Source organism: Neodiprion pinetum, chromosome 1, assembly GCF_021155775.2.
Source record: "Neodiprion pinetum isolate iyNeoPine1 chromosome 1, iyNeoPine1.2, whole genome shotgun sequence".
NCBI classification, from domain to species: Eukaryota; Metazoa; Arthropoda; class Insecta; order Hymenoptera; family Diprionidae; genus Neodiprion; species Neodiprion pinetum.
The window spans coordinates 32,457,658-32,472,802 of record NC_060232.1 but is presented as its reverse complement, the minus strand read 5'-3'; the positions used below and the strand labels follow the sequence as shown (position 1 = coordinate 32,472,802).

The window sequence follows — 15,145 nt, the reverse complement described above, 5'->3', positions numbered from 1 at the left end:
ATATGAAATATCAACGCAATCATCCGTCTGGGAACAGACGCGTTTACTCAAAGGTCGATCTACGGGCGTTTCGACGCACAGACACGCCGGTCACAATTAACAGTCGTTCCAATTTACCGCCCGGTAATTACCTCCCGGACTAGTACAACCGGATCGTGATTAAAAAAAAACCACCTCGCGTAATATTACGCAGAGGTAACGCGTAGCGTGGGTTTATCTCGAGGGGCGTGTAATGCCGCGTGAATCTGTGTTTACATTCGACGACGAAGGAAAATAAAGCACGCGCGACGACACGTGTGTGACGCTCAAAGCCTGAGCGGCAAGTGCGGCCCTAGACGTAAGACGGCAGTCGACAACTCCTTTTCCCCCGGTAAGCAGCAGCAGCAGCAGCAGCGAGGCGGCAACCGACGAGGATCAAAATATGCCGGGGAAAGGTCCGCGCGAGCGTCGATCCTTATGGCTTCTACGGTAAATTCCGAGAGATTTTTTTATTCTACCCACTCTGGACGCCTTATCAGGAGGCATTTTAATGGACGGGCGAAAGAAGAAGAATCACGACGAGGAACGGAGGCAGTAAACCTAGCGCGATTAATTGCTCTAGCTTTCGCCGATTCCTCGGCTGTTTGTGCCGCGGCTTCGGTTCCTTAATAACACGCCGTGCTTATTATATGTATACAAAACACTTCGATCAAACGATTGTATGTATGTATGTATCTACATTGTACATATGCTGTAACGGTAACGCGAAAAAAGTAATGAGAAAGGCGAATTAAATTAGACGTGCGAAATTGAGAAAACGAAAAAAGCAATTTATATAACAATTACGATATTTGCCATATTGGATTCGAGCAGATATCTCATTGAAATACGGATGTATATGAGTAAGAAAAATAGCTCGTTGTGTTACGAGTGCGGAAAGTGGGCGATTTCCGACCAGTGTTGTAGTCACAAGAGTCAGCTATCGCCGATCCCCACGTGTGACACTCGCTACTGTTTCAAACACCTGTGAAGGAAAGATTGATTCGAGAAGCGAACGAATGTAATATAATAATTTGAAATAAGTGGATCAAAGGCAATGCAAACTTAAGTTAGTGTCCGTGTGTAAAGTCAAGCTATTGAAAAGTGGGCATGCCCCGAGAATGCCCTAGTGTGTAAAATTGAGAATTTCAGTTGAGCACCTGCGCCAGCGTTGTTTTACCGCACTGTTCAGGTATGAGGTATTTTATGCACGCTCCACAGGCTTCGAAAATCTCACTTTCCAAGCATTTTGTGTTGGAAACAATAGATCTAATCGAGAAATCGTATAACACACTTCAAGCCGATCTGGTTATTAACTATCAAAAAAAAAGGACATAGTATTCGAGGGTTCAAGAATCGAGTGGATCTAACAAGCGTGCGGTGAATTACAGGCATTTCCATTCGTTGGGTACGGTTTTTGAATTCGGATTGAAAAAAAAAAACGAATTTTGGAAATATGGCTGCTACCGCTTCGTGCAACCGAAAATATTTACGATAATGTTATAAATTATGCTTTCACATTATGCCGCTCTCCATGACAGTAAGTATAATTTCGTGAAGATCACGATTTTACATGTTTTCAGGTCAAAATATATCGCTAGCCTCAAATAATTTCGTTTTAATTACCAAAATAAATTTCTGCGGCTCTTCCCAGTTTCTCAAAGCAGAAATTACTTTCATCGTTATTATTATTAATTTTTTTTTTTTTTGCGCACTTCCGTAAAAAAGGCTTATCAAACTACTATTGGTATATTTTCGGTACTTTTTTCATTTCAAAATTCAGTTTACATCGTATCCGGTTCATTTGCGAATGCATTCAAATATTGCAATGAATTTTACATAGTTTTTGTAAACTTAGCCACAACATTAAACTCTCCTCTTACTAGCTAAATGAATCCAACAAAATCCCTTTCGTAATGCCCTGCTTTGACGGGGAAGAGTTGCATGTGGATTTGGAACTGATGAATGCTGGACTGGCTGCCATTTCCGTGAAGGAACAAAACGCAGAAGATACGCAAGAAGAGGCCAATATTAGGCACAGAAATTCATTCTGGAATGTCCACCGTCCAGAATTGTCTAAGCTAAGTTGGGCCGTCAATCACACACCCAAGAACATTGAAACTTACTTGAAAAATCATGCTGAAAATCGAGATGTTCGTAATGATTTGTTGAACTGCAATATCTCACCAGCAGATTTTAACCAATTGACAGTTAGTTTTCAACATGCCTTTACACGCGGGGACATGAATATGCATAGTTTAGTTAAACATTGTCTGAAACTGAACTTCAATGATTTATAGGTGATTCATGCAACTTCAGACCGGCATGCAAGTTCTGATCAGAACTATTTGCTTACATCCAAGCCGCAAACAATTCAATTCAATGATGACGATTTAGCGTCACCGACAACATTACATAAAAGTCGGGCAGAATTTTGTGTCACTATTGGGAGCATCGAGGAGAAATCAATTCCAGGTAAATTATATACCGTAATTTGTTGGGACTGGTTTATCTGTTCCTTACTCCTTCTACCAGAAGCAGTCTTCGTAATGCAGATGTTTAAGCTCGAATAATGCTTTGTACGGGTAAAAAAATCCATGACGAACATATTCAAGTAATTTCTAATCGTCAATATCTTTTACAGAGACTTCTGAGCCCTCCAGCTCAAAAATCAGTGAAGAGAATACAATGACTTGGAATAACAATAACAGAGCAAGCAATTCTAAAGTATGTAAATAAATAAATGTTGCATCGAAACTTAGTTTGTTATGGCAATTTTTTGTCTCACATTTAGGGAAGTATGCAAACATAGAAATGTGGTTACGCAATCAGAATCCAAATAGGGACAGTCAGGAAATTTTGATAAACGACATCCAGATGGGACATCAAATACTTCGCAAGAAATATTAGTTGCACTAATGGATGATACTGTACAGCGTAGAGCAGATCTTTAACTATGGCTTGAGTTTCAAATTAGTACAAAGAGAGTATGTTATACATATCTTTCTGGTGTCGCTATTATAATTTTTTGTGGTCCGGAAATCCGGAAATACTACAAATCTGTTAATCTCCAACACGTCGGTTTATTTAGACTATTTTTTATCTATAATAAAATTTCAATATTTAAAGTGTAAATGTAAGCTTGTGAATAAATTCGTCACAGGGATTTTGGCTGCAAAGTCTTGGTAGATCTGCAGATTTTTAATTTTTCATTAATGCTAACTTAACTTGAGACGTAATTAGACCGTTACTAATTACATCTTCCTTTCTGGCACATATGAAGGTCATTACGTGATTTGGTCAGAAAAACGAAGAAATATTGCTCTTGAATATTTTAAATAAAAATCTTGACCTGTTTTTCAATGCAGAAGCACGTTAATTAAGATGACATAGTTTCATTTGATTAGTCCATGCATATTTTCATTTCTTTAATGATATCTATTTTCAGGAACAAGTAATTTCTTCCAAAACTGCTATTTTATAATCGGAGACAGACGTATATACAATTAATATTGTCTACTTTGCGTATGCAATGATTATAAACATTTTAAATATGCGTAATCGATTCACATATTATTTGTGCGGTGGCCAAGTCCATTGGTTAGCAGGTGCTTCTTGGATCAACGGTTCCCAAGGCTTCCAACCTAAGAACTTTCTCGCCAAGTGTAATTCGTTTTCAGCTTGTAGGATTAATTCTTCAGCTTGGCCACAGTTTATGGCTTTTTCAAGGTCTGGCACTTTTAGATTCTGAAACGATTTAAATCCTATAATTTGTCAATATCTTTTTTCTTACCAAGGTAACAAGCATATCTTTTCAATAAACCTTGATGAAAATCACGATTTTCGACTTTACGCGACATCATTCTTGATCAGTTTATAATTTAATAATCTTCCAAGAATAACTATTAATAAATAAACTGTGTAATAATAGTTACATTTTTCACATGAGCAGCTCGTTCCTTAACAATTTTCTCCGTATTGATTCTGTAGGGATAATCCTTGGGCATTTTATCGACGGCTCTAAGAATTTTACTGTACAACACTCCCAAAGTATGATGTGGATTCGGGGCAACGGGCACCCTGGCTAAATTTGTTGACTAAAAAAGAGAATACTTGATATTGAACATTTAAAAAGCATTGAATATACTTAAAAAGGCTTTAAAAAGTCACAGCTCTTTTGGAATATAAACATACGAATCAAATGTCTCAGTCATGAACCTTATAGTTGTTAATTAGTCGTAAAGAATCCTTCCATCAAACAATGGTAGGACTTCTGTGATATTCTGCAAAGTACTTTAGTTATCAATTTAAAAAAACAGAAGCATGGTAATACAACTTGAGCAGTTAGCGATTTTATTATATCTCACAATCAAATATAAGCAGCCACGAGCAGTTACCTTTCTTTGACTACATCCATCCACCAGAGACAATGTCTAACTGGTAGTGAATTTTGCATAAGTGAGTCTCGAAAGGATCGATGACCTTTATAGTTACTGGCGCAGCAATAAAAAAATACGTTTAAAACGCTCCAATTCTTGAAAAATACCGTTTCTCAACGCGTATTCGAGAAGTGATTAATATGATATACAGGTTATGTTGTGTAACACCTGACGTTATTTGCCATAAAGAAAAATTTGCAAGCCTATTTCTAAGAAATACCAACAATTCAACTATGTTAGACATTTACCTTTTTCAAAAGCCCAGCCATATTTTACGCAAATTCTGAATTCCTCGGTACTTTGCACAAGTTTTCAGGATTAATTGAGACTACGGGTCGCACTATATCGTCTGCTCACAGCGTCTGCTTGAGACGAAAAACGCAAAACGGTCTGCGCACCGCGTAGACGACGAAAAGAAAACAGGAAAACCGGTACTTAACCTCAAACGCGGATCAAATAAATCAGTCGTCGTTGCAGCTTGAATTTCAATCACTTCAGTATATTGTCCGAAAGTGTCGTTGAAATGGAGCTCGATAGTGTGAATAAGGAGATTCTAGTGGACCTCGAGGAGAAATACGTTAAGGTTCGAAAGCTGCTGGACGAGCACAGTAAATTGGACCCGGAGAGTGAGCCGTACAAAAGTAAATATGCGGCAGCCGATATACTCAAGGAAATGCAGATTAAACTTGTGAAAATATTAGACGACAATATAACAGAACACGACAGAAATATTGTGACAGCAATGCTTGCTGTTATCTGGCTCAATATGGGGATAATTTCGGTCGACACGGAGGAATTGGCAGCCGGTGAAGAGCAGCTGACCAACTGCGTGGACCTTTTGATTGACCGAGAACTGAGACCAGAGGCAATATTAGTTATACTTAGTGCTCTGAATCAGCTGGGAATACTCTGGGCCCAGCGAGACAATCCAAAAACATCCCAGAAATATTTAGAAAAAGCTGAAAAAATATACAAGGATTTTACTGCGATTGAAAAAAGCGATAGTACCAAACCCGTACTTATGGCCGCATTGTTCAATCTGAAGGATGATGACGATGACACAGACGCTGAGGAAATAGTCGAACGACTCCACACTCTGACTCTCTACTACTTGGCGCAAATCTATGGAACCTTAAAGGATCACCTCAAATCCGCAGTTTACTGCCACATGACTCTGAAACGTCAGTTGAACCACGAAGATCTGGATTGTGTAGACTGGGCCTTGAATGCTGCGACTTTGTCCCAGTATTTTATGGAAAAGGGAGGGTTTAGGCAGGCCAAACATCACTTGGCTGCAGCTTCATATATTCTGCAAAAGTACGAGGATGAGTTGAGAAGTTTGGACGATACGGAGGAAGTGGTGGCAGCAAAATGGGAAACGTTCAGACATAGAAGCGCAGACGTCGCCAGGTGCTGGGCAAAATATGGGATCCTGCTGTTGAGTACATCCAAAGAAAGGCTGATGCATCATGCCGATGATGAAACGAGCGAAATGTGCTCGGAGATAAGTAGGATGCAGTTGGATGAGAACTCGGGGGTCACTGAAGAATGTATCGAGAATTTAAGATTCACAAAGATAGAGAAAGAAATTGAAACTATTGCAAATCAACTGACAGACAAATATGCTTTGGACTTCAACGATGCCAGGACGATATTTCTGAACTCCCAACAATGGCTTGATGAGGCAAAAAAGTATTACACATTGGAGAGTCATGCGTCGGATCACGTGCAAGTGATACAAGACGTTTCGCAGCTCTTTAAATTCTTGTCATTCTTTGAAGAGGATGAGGATCGCCAATCTAAAATGCACAAGCGGCGGGTCGACGCCTTAGAAAAGATTGTTACAGAGTTAAATCCACAGTATTACCAAACTGTGTGCAGGCAACTATGGATCGAACTGGGCGAAGTTTACTGCGATATTTTAGATATTAAGCTTGAACGTCTGCAAGCGTCAAACGAAAGACCGACCGCCCAGGCACTAACTAAAATCAATAACCTGGCCAGGAGTGCGATTGGAAACTTTCAGAATTTTTTAGATTCTCTGGTGGATCCAGCCACTCACAATTTCCCAGACAAATTTTCCGAAGATTTAGTTAGACCCGCCTTATTTGCTTACTTTTTTTTGGGAAGATTGTATTATAAAATCATAACACCTGACAAACATGCACAGCTAGAAAATCTTCGAAATAGTTTGAATGCCTACAAAGCGCTGATTGGCTACTGTGAGAAGGATGAAAAAGCTGCAGAATTGATGAGCGTGGAATTGAGTGTCTGCAAAGACTTTGTTAATCTTTTACCATTGAAAATAGAAAAATTAACTAGAGAATTGGTATAAATATGATGTCTTTAAGGCAATAAAGATTCATATTCATTTCTTGCTTAATACAGCTTTTTTTGCAAAACATTATTTTAATAAGTTTGTATTATAAGTTATTGAAACTATATATTTTTTACGTAATACTGATATTACTCTCTGTACCTAACAACTCATTAATCTCACGGCTTCATCTGACTGTGTAAATCTGAACATAGGTACAGGCAGTAAAGTCGGTACTTATATTTCTGAAACTGAAATAAAAATACCATGCTTTGTGCGTTTACATCTTACAGTTTGAGCGTATGGTGCTAGTATCGAATTAATTAACGGTTTCGTTACTTTTGTGCTATTTCAGTACAGTACTCTCTATACAACATGAAAAAATGCAATAAAATCCTATCATTCCGAAAGTGAATTTTTTCTTCTACATTGATCAAGGAACTTTCTCCAACAAAGCGTATTGCAAAAAAAAAAAAAAAAAAAAAACGCATGTTTGTATTACGATCTTTAAATTATTCGGGTATTATTAATGTACCTGCACATACTTTTTTCTCTTTGACGTGGATTGACAAACTGAAACAAAATTATTTATGAGTATAAAGTAATTTATCAGTTAATTATATTTATCACATATATTTATTTTATATATAAACCTTGTAAATACCAAAGATTGTGCGAAATCAATAAATGCTTATCACAAATGCTAATGTTTTAAATTGAAATTTACATAAGAATTATAGAAGAGATGATATTTTGTTGTCTCTTACATAATTTATGAAATTGTATATACTAGACGCAAATATATTTTCAATTATAGCGTTTGGTAAATCATTGCTGACAATATTATCGGTTCAACAATCATTGAAAAATGGTCGGTAGATTGAATTTTATTGGACCTTGTAAACGGCAGAGGCCCTGTTTATATGCAAAATTAAGATGTGTTCTTCGATTATATCTGAAAATAGATGACTTGCTTGGGATTTCAGAAAAATTAAATTTTATACCGTTCACTCTTGACATGAGCTGTTTAGTGAAACTTAATACAAAATTTATTTCGTATCGTTAAATCAAGTCGAACTAGGAACTCGTATCTTTTCCAACCTGTTTCAAAAAATTATAATTACAAAAACGAAATACCAAAAACGTTGTTAATAATGTTGTGTTAAAATCATAAAACTTCATTTAAAGTACCACACTGGAATTATTATACACAATATTCAATGTTTTGTATCTGTTTCAAAATACTTTGTTTCCTTCAACTTGATGTCGAACGAAAATTGTTTTTTATAAAAATTATAGCAGGTAAGTTTCTTTGGTAATATGATGTAAAACAAACATCATATCTGAACTGAGTAACCAGAATCATAATTCTTATTATACAATATACAAATTTAAATGTGGTATGTACCCAATTTCAACCTAACATTGATTTCGAACCAAGTTGTTGTGAACATAACACATGCAACTGGAATTTCCGCAAATCCTACTACAAAACAATAGATATAAACTTTTTCCTAACAACTGCAGTAGTAATGCATTCAAATTTTCTTTCAGGGCGACTCAAATGGTATTTTATCAATCAATATCAATGAATTTTATCTCTGTATTTTAACTTCAATAGCATTGTCGTTATGTCAATAATAAATAACGAAAATCTAGTAATCATATAATATATCCTAATATTTTTACAAGCAGGTACGTATGATAACTACATGTATTTAAATCAAAGGTCCCGTCGAACCTGCTTATCCTACTTAGTATCTAATTGGGTGTTATGTGTATGACACGAAGGGAGGTAGGATGTTTATGTATCATTTGCCACCTGCTTCAAAATTAGTGTATATGTATATCCTTTACGTTTTAAGTTAGCAATACCAAGTATTTGCTTTAATTCTATCCGATATTCATTTAATGATAAAATCTTAAAACTTAAGTAGAAACAAAATCTCGTCTAATTCACAAAGTTATTCAAATTGACCTTGCCAGCAGGTACAGCTTTGTATCAACCGCGATTCGATGGACAATAATCTTTCGATGAATTTTAAAAAATTGCTCTGAATAAAAAGACGCTCGAGAATACTTTAACTGGGACGAGTAATCTTACGCACTTGAGTCCTCGCTTAATAGAAATAATAAACCATTATGACCATGTTTAAAATCTAATAGCTGCTCAGATTACGATCATTGATTGCCGAATGTTTAGATTGTCTGTAGAGTGTGAATACTGAGCTGTAAAGTCTTTAATTCTATTCGAGATAATTCTTCCTCTCAACGCTACATCCTCGATGCAAATTGGCATTGCTAACACCTTATTGAACAAAATAAAATATCAATCTCTTGAACAGGTAGTTAATTTTAATCAATAATCATTACGCTAGCACACTTTAGGTGCTGGTGACCCCTTTTCGTGCCACAAGTAAATTTAGTACAGGATGCTTTCTAATGTATCCAACAGCCTTTTTATGGGTTACCATTGTAAAATCGTAACCGTTACACTGGAGGATTTTATCATGCATTCTTAATCCTGACTTTGCTGCTGGCGAACCTTCGTGGACTTCCGTTACATAGATCCCCTGGTAAAAATTTATTCGATAGTGAAATAAATGAAGAATAAGTATAACAAATACGTTCAAACTCCAGATAATTCAGAAACTGAGAAAACTAAGGGCGTATGAAGACTCAGATAATCAGTTCCAAGTAGTCAGACTGATAATTAGCTGAAGGATAACAATGAACTGCATTTGCATTTTGTTCTGACACCAGGGATTAAAATTCAATTGATGACTGCACATACATCACGATAAAAGTTTGTCATGTTTAAAATATGCCGAGTTGTAATTTATAAGACAATAGACTAAGGTAGATAAGGTGGGTAAATTATCATACATTGTCCGTGTAGCCTTGTGGACTTTTTCTAAAATCCTGATCGATACCTCCACCTATTTTCAATCCACATTTCATCACCTCTTCTCCGTTGGCATCAATTTCTGCTTCTTTGTGAAGCGTGATAGGGATCTGGAATGGAGAATGGAATATTTATTAGATACGTACAAGTTGGTTTGAGGAGTTTATTCTTGTTACGAAAAAAGGTATAGAATGTTATTCTCTGGTGTAAAGTGAACAGCAGAAATGTACAAGTGTTTATAATACCGGTAAGTTCAGCTACTGATATCAGCAGTTATCAAGTACTGAGAAGCTAAGTGCATAGCATTAAAAAAAATTCCGTTTGGTGATAACCGATAGGCTACATGCTTGTCCTTAGAAGCAATTAACTGTGGGCGATGAGCTGTCAACAGAACTCAACCGGTCAGTTCTAGACACACCTCAAAGTGCCTTAGAGCCCAAAATCATGAACAATCCGATATTTACTTTACTTTAATTTCGAATAGAGACAGCATTGGGCGCGTTCGAAATTTAGCAGAATAAGTAAGACGGACTCGCGGTCGTATGAATATTTTTTTAAAACAGGAAGTGTTTTGAATGTGCAAAAAACATCCTGATTATACGACAGGCAAGTTGGAAGACTCGATACTCACGCTCAGGCACTCCATCGCCGTCCCCGCCTGGTGTTGAAAAGCCATTTTCGCACACATTTTGAGCGGTTTTTTTTTATCTTACCGGTCACCTAAAATATTATAAACAAAGCGAATACGTCCGTAAATTGCTTAGAAGCGCGTCCGTAAGTCCGTCTCCTTCTCGATCTGTCTGCTGACAACAGCGCAAACCAAGTACAAACTAGTGACGCGAACGCTGAAATCAGATATACCAACCAATTTGGTCGTGTGGTGTCGCCTTTGATTGCTACCAACATCGAAACGTCACGCCCCCAATATCCCATCACATCCGCTGTCGTGCGTGCTTGGAATTAAATATCGAGTGTCGTTTGTTTCTTTTTTACACAGCTTTACGCCTTGTTCTTTTTCGTAGTCAGGATGGCCGACGACGAGTTCGACGGAGACGAGTAAATATGCTTTTTGAATTACTATGCCTCTTTGTGTTTATGGATTTTCCCTAAGATCAATAAGCACATGTCAAAAGGTTATGTTCGCTGCAGAACGTTTTCACGTGTATCACAAACATCGCGCCCGTCGTTAACTCGACAAGAAGATAATTGCTCAGAGTTACTTGGAATCCCAGAGCCCTTTGTTACTAAAAATTTTTATAGTTATTTCTCAATTTATTGACTTGTTACAGAGTGGTAGACGACTTTGATGATGTAGACGATGATGACAACATCGAATTGGAGCAGCAAGAGGAAGATGGTGAAAATATAGAACTCTTAGCGGCAGGCGATACTCAAGGCAGTGTTCAAAAGTCAAAAAGAATCACAACCAGATATATGACAAAGTAATTAATATATTACTCATACTTGCAATATTTAGTACTGTTTAAACTTTGTCGAAAGTTTATTTTTAAAACTGGACTTTCTTTCAACAGGTACGAAAGAGCAAGAGTATTAGGAACACGAGCGTTGCAAATAGCGATGTGCGCCCCTGTAATGGTCGAACTTGAGGGAGAAACTGACCCACTCCAAATAGCCATGAAAGAATTGAAACAGCGAAAAATTCCAATAGTTATCCGCCGCTACTTACCTGACAATAGTTATGAAGACTGGGGCATCGATGAACTTATTATAATAGATCACTAAAACACATTTTTAATTTCTGTTCAACTCCAGATGAAATTCACATTTCTTAAGTTAATCATTTATATTATACCGCTTTTCTTATAAAAATGTTGAAAAATAACGTAATAATTCATTTACAACCACTTAAGTTATTCTATCCTCCCTGTCTTAAAATCTACAATCGAGAGTATTCCCAACACACATTAATAATTGGTGACTGTCATTATAGCGTTTCAGGAACTATATTTTGAAATAAAAATATATTATTTCTTTAAAATGTAAATGGATATATATAAAAAAAAAGCTGTTTACAATAAAGCACGGCTGGTGACGAAACAATTCAGACAAGAAAAAAATCTACATTTTAGAACAGTATACAGCCAAAATGGAGTAATACTGAAATCCATGGAGTACAGTTGCAGTATATGTATAAAATAAAACAGAGCCCGATTATCGCATGAGGTAATTCATTGATGAATGCTGGTCATAAAATCTAAGCTACATCTGAATACGTTATTTGATGGGGACATTTTTCAAGGTACTAGACGTAATCTTGCCCCCGTTCTTTGTCAACAGCAGATTGCCACTCCATGCAGCTTCTCCACTACCGTTTACAGCAAAATCAGCCTAAAAGATAATTCCATTATTGCAAAGATCGAATGGGAATTTGATGTACAGTAAAATGAAAATGATACAAATAATTACCTGAAGTTTGTCCCAGACTTTTTTCTTTGGGTTTAAAACTTCATCAGGTGACCCATTTTCATAACCCTCCACCAGAACTTTATCTCCAGCAGCACTGTCAGATGGTGGTTGTAGGGGCTCTACTTTTTTCGTAGGCTCCTCCCTGTTTTCAACAACGTGATAAAGATTGAATTTTTGAGAAATCATTGATCCCAATTGCTTACTTGACTGTATTCGAATTTTTTGAACTTACACAGAAGCGCATAAGACCATTCCATGAGACTGAATTCCTCTAAGATTTGCAGGCTTCAGATTAGCCAAGACTACGACCAATCTGTCCTGCATTTCTTTGAGGGGCACATAATTTGCCAATCCGCTTACAATGGTACGAGGACCACTCGAATCTCCCAAATCAATTTTCTCAACATACAAAGCATCAGCATCAGGGTGCTTTTGCACTTCAACAACCTTGCCCACTCTGATATCAAGCCGAGATGGTATAATTTCCTCGATTTGCTCTGTAATATAATTCTTTGCTCTTTATAGCTATGAAAACCAATACTCTAACAGTAAGCGATTGGTAAAATGAGCGAGCACAAATTACTTACTCTCTTTCTGTGGGGGAGGATATGCTTTACTGTTGAGCCCTTTTAGCTTAGGGTCTTGCTCAAATTCTTTACGAATTGGGTCCAAAAGCCTATTGACATAAATTTCAACTGCGCCCTTCAAATCACCAGGATGAATCACTTGTTCAGCAAATGCTGTTTCGAGATCTTCATATTTGTCAAATTCAATATCACCTCCTGGAAATTTGACAATCATTTCAATAATGCTTAGTATAAAATATTCTACAGACATGCAATTGAAACGGAGTATAAATTTGAAGTTAATAATTACTTACCAAATTCTTCACTACGTTTAACAACATATTTTTCACCACCTTTCATCAGTGGAAATACAACATGCTTTGAAAATGCAAGGATTCCATTCTCAGTAATATTACCAGGCTCACAAAATGCTTTCTTGAGCTTCTTTTTTACAGCTGCAGCACTATCTAGGAGGTCAATCTTTGTATCTTCCTCGGATGATGACATTTTAGCTCCAGTCAATCCTGGAACTGCGAACATAGAATCCGAACTATATGGATATTCAATTACCAAACAAAAGAAGTTCAGAAACACAAACACTACACAAGCCTTACTCATAGGATTCATCAGATGTACGCGTTTTTCATAGCCGAGCATGGGAAGATATTTCTCAGAGAAAGTAAAAATCTTGCGTTGATCTACACCTCCAAATTGTGCATCAACCTTAAGGTACTCCTCATCTAATGCCTGCAAACCAGGATAGAGCAAACCAGAAAGCAATGCATTTGCAACTTGCTTTACAACTTCAGCTCCAGCTTTCTTTGCATCATGCTCAGTTACCAGAGAGCTTAATCGATATACATCCAAGGTGTACTCTCTGCAAATATGCATGCATGCATCATTCATTATCATGTCATATGACTATTTTTCCGATACTGGAGTATTTGAGTGATAACGAGAAAACGTAACTAAGAACAACATATCATCAGTTGAAAAGAATTGCAATAGAATTCACTTTCAAAAATAAGAATACACATCAATTTCCATTTTCAGTATCATGCCTATGTCATAAAATAAAAAATATCTTACTTAGATAATTGATAATCAGATCCCTTGACGAACTTTAGCTTGTCGAGTGGAACCCCGATGGATTTCAGCATGGCTTTGATCACAGCTTCGTAATACTGAACTCTCAAAGCTAGGAGATCCCAAGGAGCTTTCATATTGTCGAGATAAGCATGCAGATCGGCAAATAATATTGTAACTTCAACTCCAGCACGTAGAAAGTCAGCAATCTTTGACATGGGTGTAAAATATCCAACATGTGGTCTGCCAGTAGTTGCAGTGCCCCAATATACCTTGAGGTCTCTTTGCTTTAAGATTGTTTTTAGCTTCTCATCACCCAACCATTCGGATAAATTCCTGGTGATCAGGTGATGCTTTTCTTCCCACGTCAATCCACTCATTTCAAAGAAGTGGTAATAACTAGTTCTGAAACAGAGGTATTTGTTACTGGTTAACCAGACGAAAGCAAAAGTATTTAATTTTCAGTATATGGAATGCCTGGTAGGATACAATTATATCTTAAATACTTACAAGTACTTCCAAATGGGATACGTAGGGATAAAATTGAGGTATCGCGACTATTATTGAATATAAAATTAATGATTGCAACAGTGTTACAAGTTTATTCCTAAGGTAGGACAGAAAAATCTATTATGCAACTTTCCTTTTTTTTTGACAGTAGGAATAAAATAGCCAGCCTCTAAAATCCATATGGAGTCTGTATCAGGGTTAGATACCTTCTGACTACTGTCGTGCAGTGATTAATATAATGAGCAAAGCTTAACGAGGGGGAATCCTATGGGAAAATCCAAATTCATCGTTTCTTCCTAGAAATTTATCAATTACTCGCGCGTGCGCGAACTGCACGTGCAGAGCTGTCAAATAAGTACGGATCTGATGCAATATGCACACAAATGTATGTGTAGCATAATAAAGGTGTGTGTTACTCACCTGACTAGGAAACTGTAATAAGCCGTACAATCTAACGTACAATATGTGAAACGTTAACCATATTATATTACAGTTGCGACGGCATGAACGTTAAATTACGCTCACGAATATGATAAGCAAACGTATGTGAAAGGCATTTGAATAATTTTCTGACGAAATACCGGTGGGATATTTTTTAAATGTGAAATAAGGAAACCAAGCTCAACTAACCTCTTTACCGTCCAGCTCAGTATTCACGGTATCTACACGTGTAATTAGCAGAAACTTCAAACCGGTATTAAGTCACATAAAGTGACCGCTGCGCCCCCTGCCGGACCTGAATCGTACCTTTGAGAGTGTTCAGTGAGCAAAATGGTAAATTTAAAATGAAAAATAATAATCAAGTAGGAAGCTTTTCACAACGCTTTTCATTATAGTCATTTATAAGTCAAAGTAGAAATTACGTTGTGAAAAAATT

At 36.9% G+C, this 15,145-nt stretch overlaps 6 protein-coding genes across 9 annotated transcripts; 3 read left to right on the top strand and 3 right to left on the bottom strand.

Moving 5' to 3' along the window:
* The first annotated feature begins 204 nt into the window (after window positions 1–204).
* LOC124223121 (uncharacterized) lies at window positions 205–3,313 on the top strand. 2 transcript variants are annotated; one of them, XM_046634848.2, is made up of 5 exons: window positions 977–1,210; window positions 1,410–1,558; window positions 1,905–2,228; window positions 2,319–2,493; window positions 2,663–3,313. In XM_046634848.2, exons 2-5 carry the CDS (start codon window positions 1,541–1,543, stop codon window positions 2,755–2,757), a joined length of 612 nt encoding a protein of 203 aa, XP_046490804.1. In that variant the 5' UTR covers window positions 977–1,210; window positions 1,410–1,540; the 3' UTR covers window positions 2,758–3,313. The 2 variants fall into 2 exon arrangements, with proteins under 2 accessions (XP_068993930.1, XP_046490804.1); XM_069137829.1 differs by lacking the exons at window positions 977–1,210; window positions 1,410–1,558 and adding an exon at window positions 205–468.
* Window positions 3,314–3,411: 98 nt separating this feature from the next.
* On the bottom strand, window positions 3,412–4,842 carry ND-13B (NADH dehydrogenase (ubiquinone) subunit ND-13B). The gene is made up of 3 exons (XM_046634890.2): window positions 4,706–4,842; window positions 3,954–4,115; window positions 3,412–3,765 (listed from the first exon to the last, which is right to left on the bottom strand). Exons 1-3 carry the CDS (start codon window positions 4,724–4,726, stop codon window positions 3,592–3,594), a joined length of 357 nt encoding a protein of 118 aa, XP_046490846.1. The 5' UTR covers window positions 4,727–4,842; the 3' UTR covers window positions 3,412–3,591.
* Window positions 4,843–4,859: 17 nt separating this feature from the next.
* On the top strand, window positions 4,860–7,874 carry LOC124223098 (KIF-binding protein). The gene has a single exon (XM_046634782.2). It carries the CDS (start codon window positions 4,981–4,983, stop codon window positions 6,790–6,792), a length of 1,812 nt encoding a protein of 603 aa, XP_046490738.1. The 5' UTR covers window positions 4,860–4,980; the 3' UTR covers window positions 6,793–7,874.
* Window positions 7,392–10,549, bottom strand: LOC124223143 (tax1-binding protein 3 homolog). Its single transcript, XM_046634878.2, has 3 exons — window positions 10,311–10,549; window positions 9,661–9,789; window positions 7,392–9,347 (listed from the first exon to the last, which is right to left on the bottom strand). Exons 1-3 carry the CDS (start codon window positions 10,365–10,367, stop codon window positions 9,159–9,161), a joined length of 375 nt encoding a protein of 124 aa, XP_046490834.1. The 5' UTR covers window positions 10,368–10,549; the 3' UTR covers window positions 7,392–9,158.
* Window positions 10,496–11,522, top strand: RpII18 (RNA polymerase II subunit RpII18). The gene is made up of 3 exons (XM_046634867.2): window positions 10,496–10,735; window positions 10,969–11,121; window positions 11,212–11,522. Exons 1-3 carry the CDS (start codon window positions 10,707–10,709, stop codon window positions 11,420–11,422), a joined length of 393 nt encoding a protein of 130 aa, XP_046490823.1. The 5' UTR covers window positions 10,496–10,706; the 3' UTR covers window positions 11,423–11,522.
* A 102-nt stretch (window positions 11,523–11,624) lies between these two features.
* On the bottom strand, window positions 11,625–14,979 carry TyrRS (Tyrosyl-tRNA synthetase). Of its 3 annotated transcripts, none has more exons than XM_046634803.2 (8): window positions 14,899–14,979; window positions 13,762–14,163; window positions 13,287–13,549; window positions 12,987–13,202; window positions 12,694–12,888; window positions 12,339–12,603; window positions 12,107–12,248; window positions 11,625–12,028 (listed from the first exon to the last, which is right to left on the bottom strand). In XM_046634803.2, the coding sequence occupies exons 2-8, from the start codon at window positions 14,136–14,138 to the stop codon at window positions 11,915–11,917; spliced, it is 1,572 nt and encodes a 523-aa protein (XP_046490759.1). In that variant the 5' UTR covers window positions 14,139–14,163; window positions 14,899–14,979; the 3' UTR covers window positions 11,625–11,914. The 3 variants fall into 3 exon arrangements, with proteins under 3 accessions (XP_046490759.1, XP_046490768.1, XP_046490752.1); XM_046634812.2 differs by lacking the exon at window positions 14,899–14,979 and adding an exon at window positions 14,689–14,880; XM_046634796.2 differs by lacking the exon at window positions 14,899–14,979 and adding an exon at window positions 14,269–14,540.
* Window positions 14,980–15,145: the final 166 nt, after the last annotated feature.

What these genes read in the sequence shown, in the direction of transcription:
- RpII18 (XM_046634867.2), top strand. Translation starts at nt 10,707, where the DNA reads ATGGCCGACGACGAGTTCGACGGAGACGA. An exon ending in GACGAGTTCGACGGAGACGA is followed by an intron (nt 10,736 to 10,968) that starts GTAAATATGCTT and finishes GACTTGTTACAG; the next exon opens with AGTGGTAGACGACTTTGATG. An exon ending in ACAACCAGATATATGACAAA is followed by an intron (nt 11,122 to 11,211) that starts GTAATTAATATA and finishes TTCTTTCAACAG; the next exon opens with GTACGAAAGAGCAAGAGTAT.
- LOC124223143 (XM_046634878.2), bottom strand. Translation starts at nt 10,367, where the DNA reads ATGTGTGCGAAAATGGCTTTTCAACACCAGGCGGGGACGGCGATGGAG. An exon ending in CGGCGATGGAGTGCCTGAGC is followed by an intron (nt 9,790 to 10,310) that starts GTGAGTATCGAG and finishes TCTCCATTCCAG; the next exon opens with ATCCCTATCACGCTTCACAA. An exon ending in CACAAGGCTACACGGACAAT is followed by an intron (nt 9,348 to 9,660) that starts GTATGATAATTT and finishes AATTTTTACCAG; the next exon opens with GGGATCTATGTAACGGAAGT.
- ND-13B (XM_046634890.2), bottom strand. Translation starts at nt 4,726, where the DNA reads ATGGCTGGGCTTTTGAAAAAG. An exon ending in TGGCTGGGCTTTTGAAAAAG is followed by an intron (nt 4,116 to 4,705) that starts GTAAATGTCTAA and finishes TCTCTTTTTTAG; the next exon opens with TCAACAAATTTAGCCAGGGT. An exon ending in GAGCTGCTCATGTGAAAAAT is followed by an intron (nt 3,766 to 3,953) that starts GTAACTATTATT and finishes AAATCGTTTCAG; the next exon opens with AATCTAAAAGTGCCAGACCT.
- LOC124223098 (XM_046634782.2), top strand. Translation starts at nt 4,981, where the DNA reads ATGGAGCTCGATAGTGTGAATAAGGAGATTCTAGTGGACCTCGAGGAG.
- TyrRS (XM_046634803.2), bottom strand. Translation starts at nt 14,138, where the DNA reads ATGAGTGGATTGACGTGGGAAGAAAAGCATCACCTGATCACCAGGAAT. An exon ending in ATGGTCTTATGCGCTTCTGT is followed by an intron (nt 12,249 to 12,338) that starts GTAAGTTCAAAA and finishes TGTTGAAAACAG; the next exon opens with GGAGGAGCCTACGAAAAAAG. An exon ending in AAGTCTGGGACAAACTTCAG is followed by an intron (nt 12,029 to 12,106) that starts GTAATTATTTGT and finishes ATTATCTTTTAG; the next exon opens with GCTGATTTTGCTGTAAACGG.
- LOC124223121 (XM_046634848.2), top strand. An exon ending in CAGATTTTAACCAATTGACA is followed by an intron (nt 2,229 to 2,318) that starts GTTAGTTTTCAA and finishes AATGATTTATAG; the next exon opens with GTGATTCATGCAACTTCAGA. An exon ending in CGAGGAGAAATCAATTCCAG is followed by an intron (nt 2,494 to 2,662) that starts GTAAATTATATA and finishes TATCTTTTACAG; the next exon opens with AGACTTCTGAGCCCTCCAGC.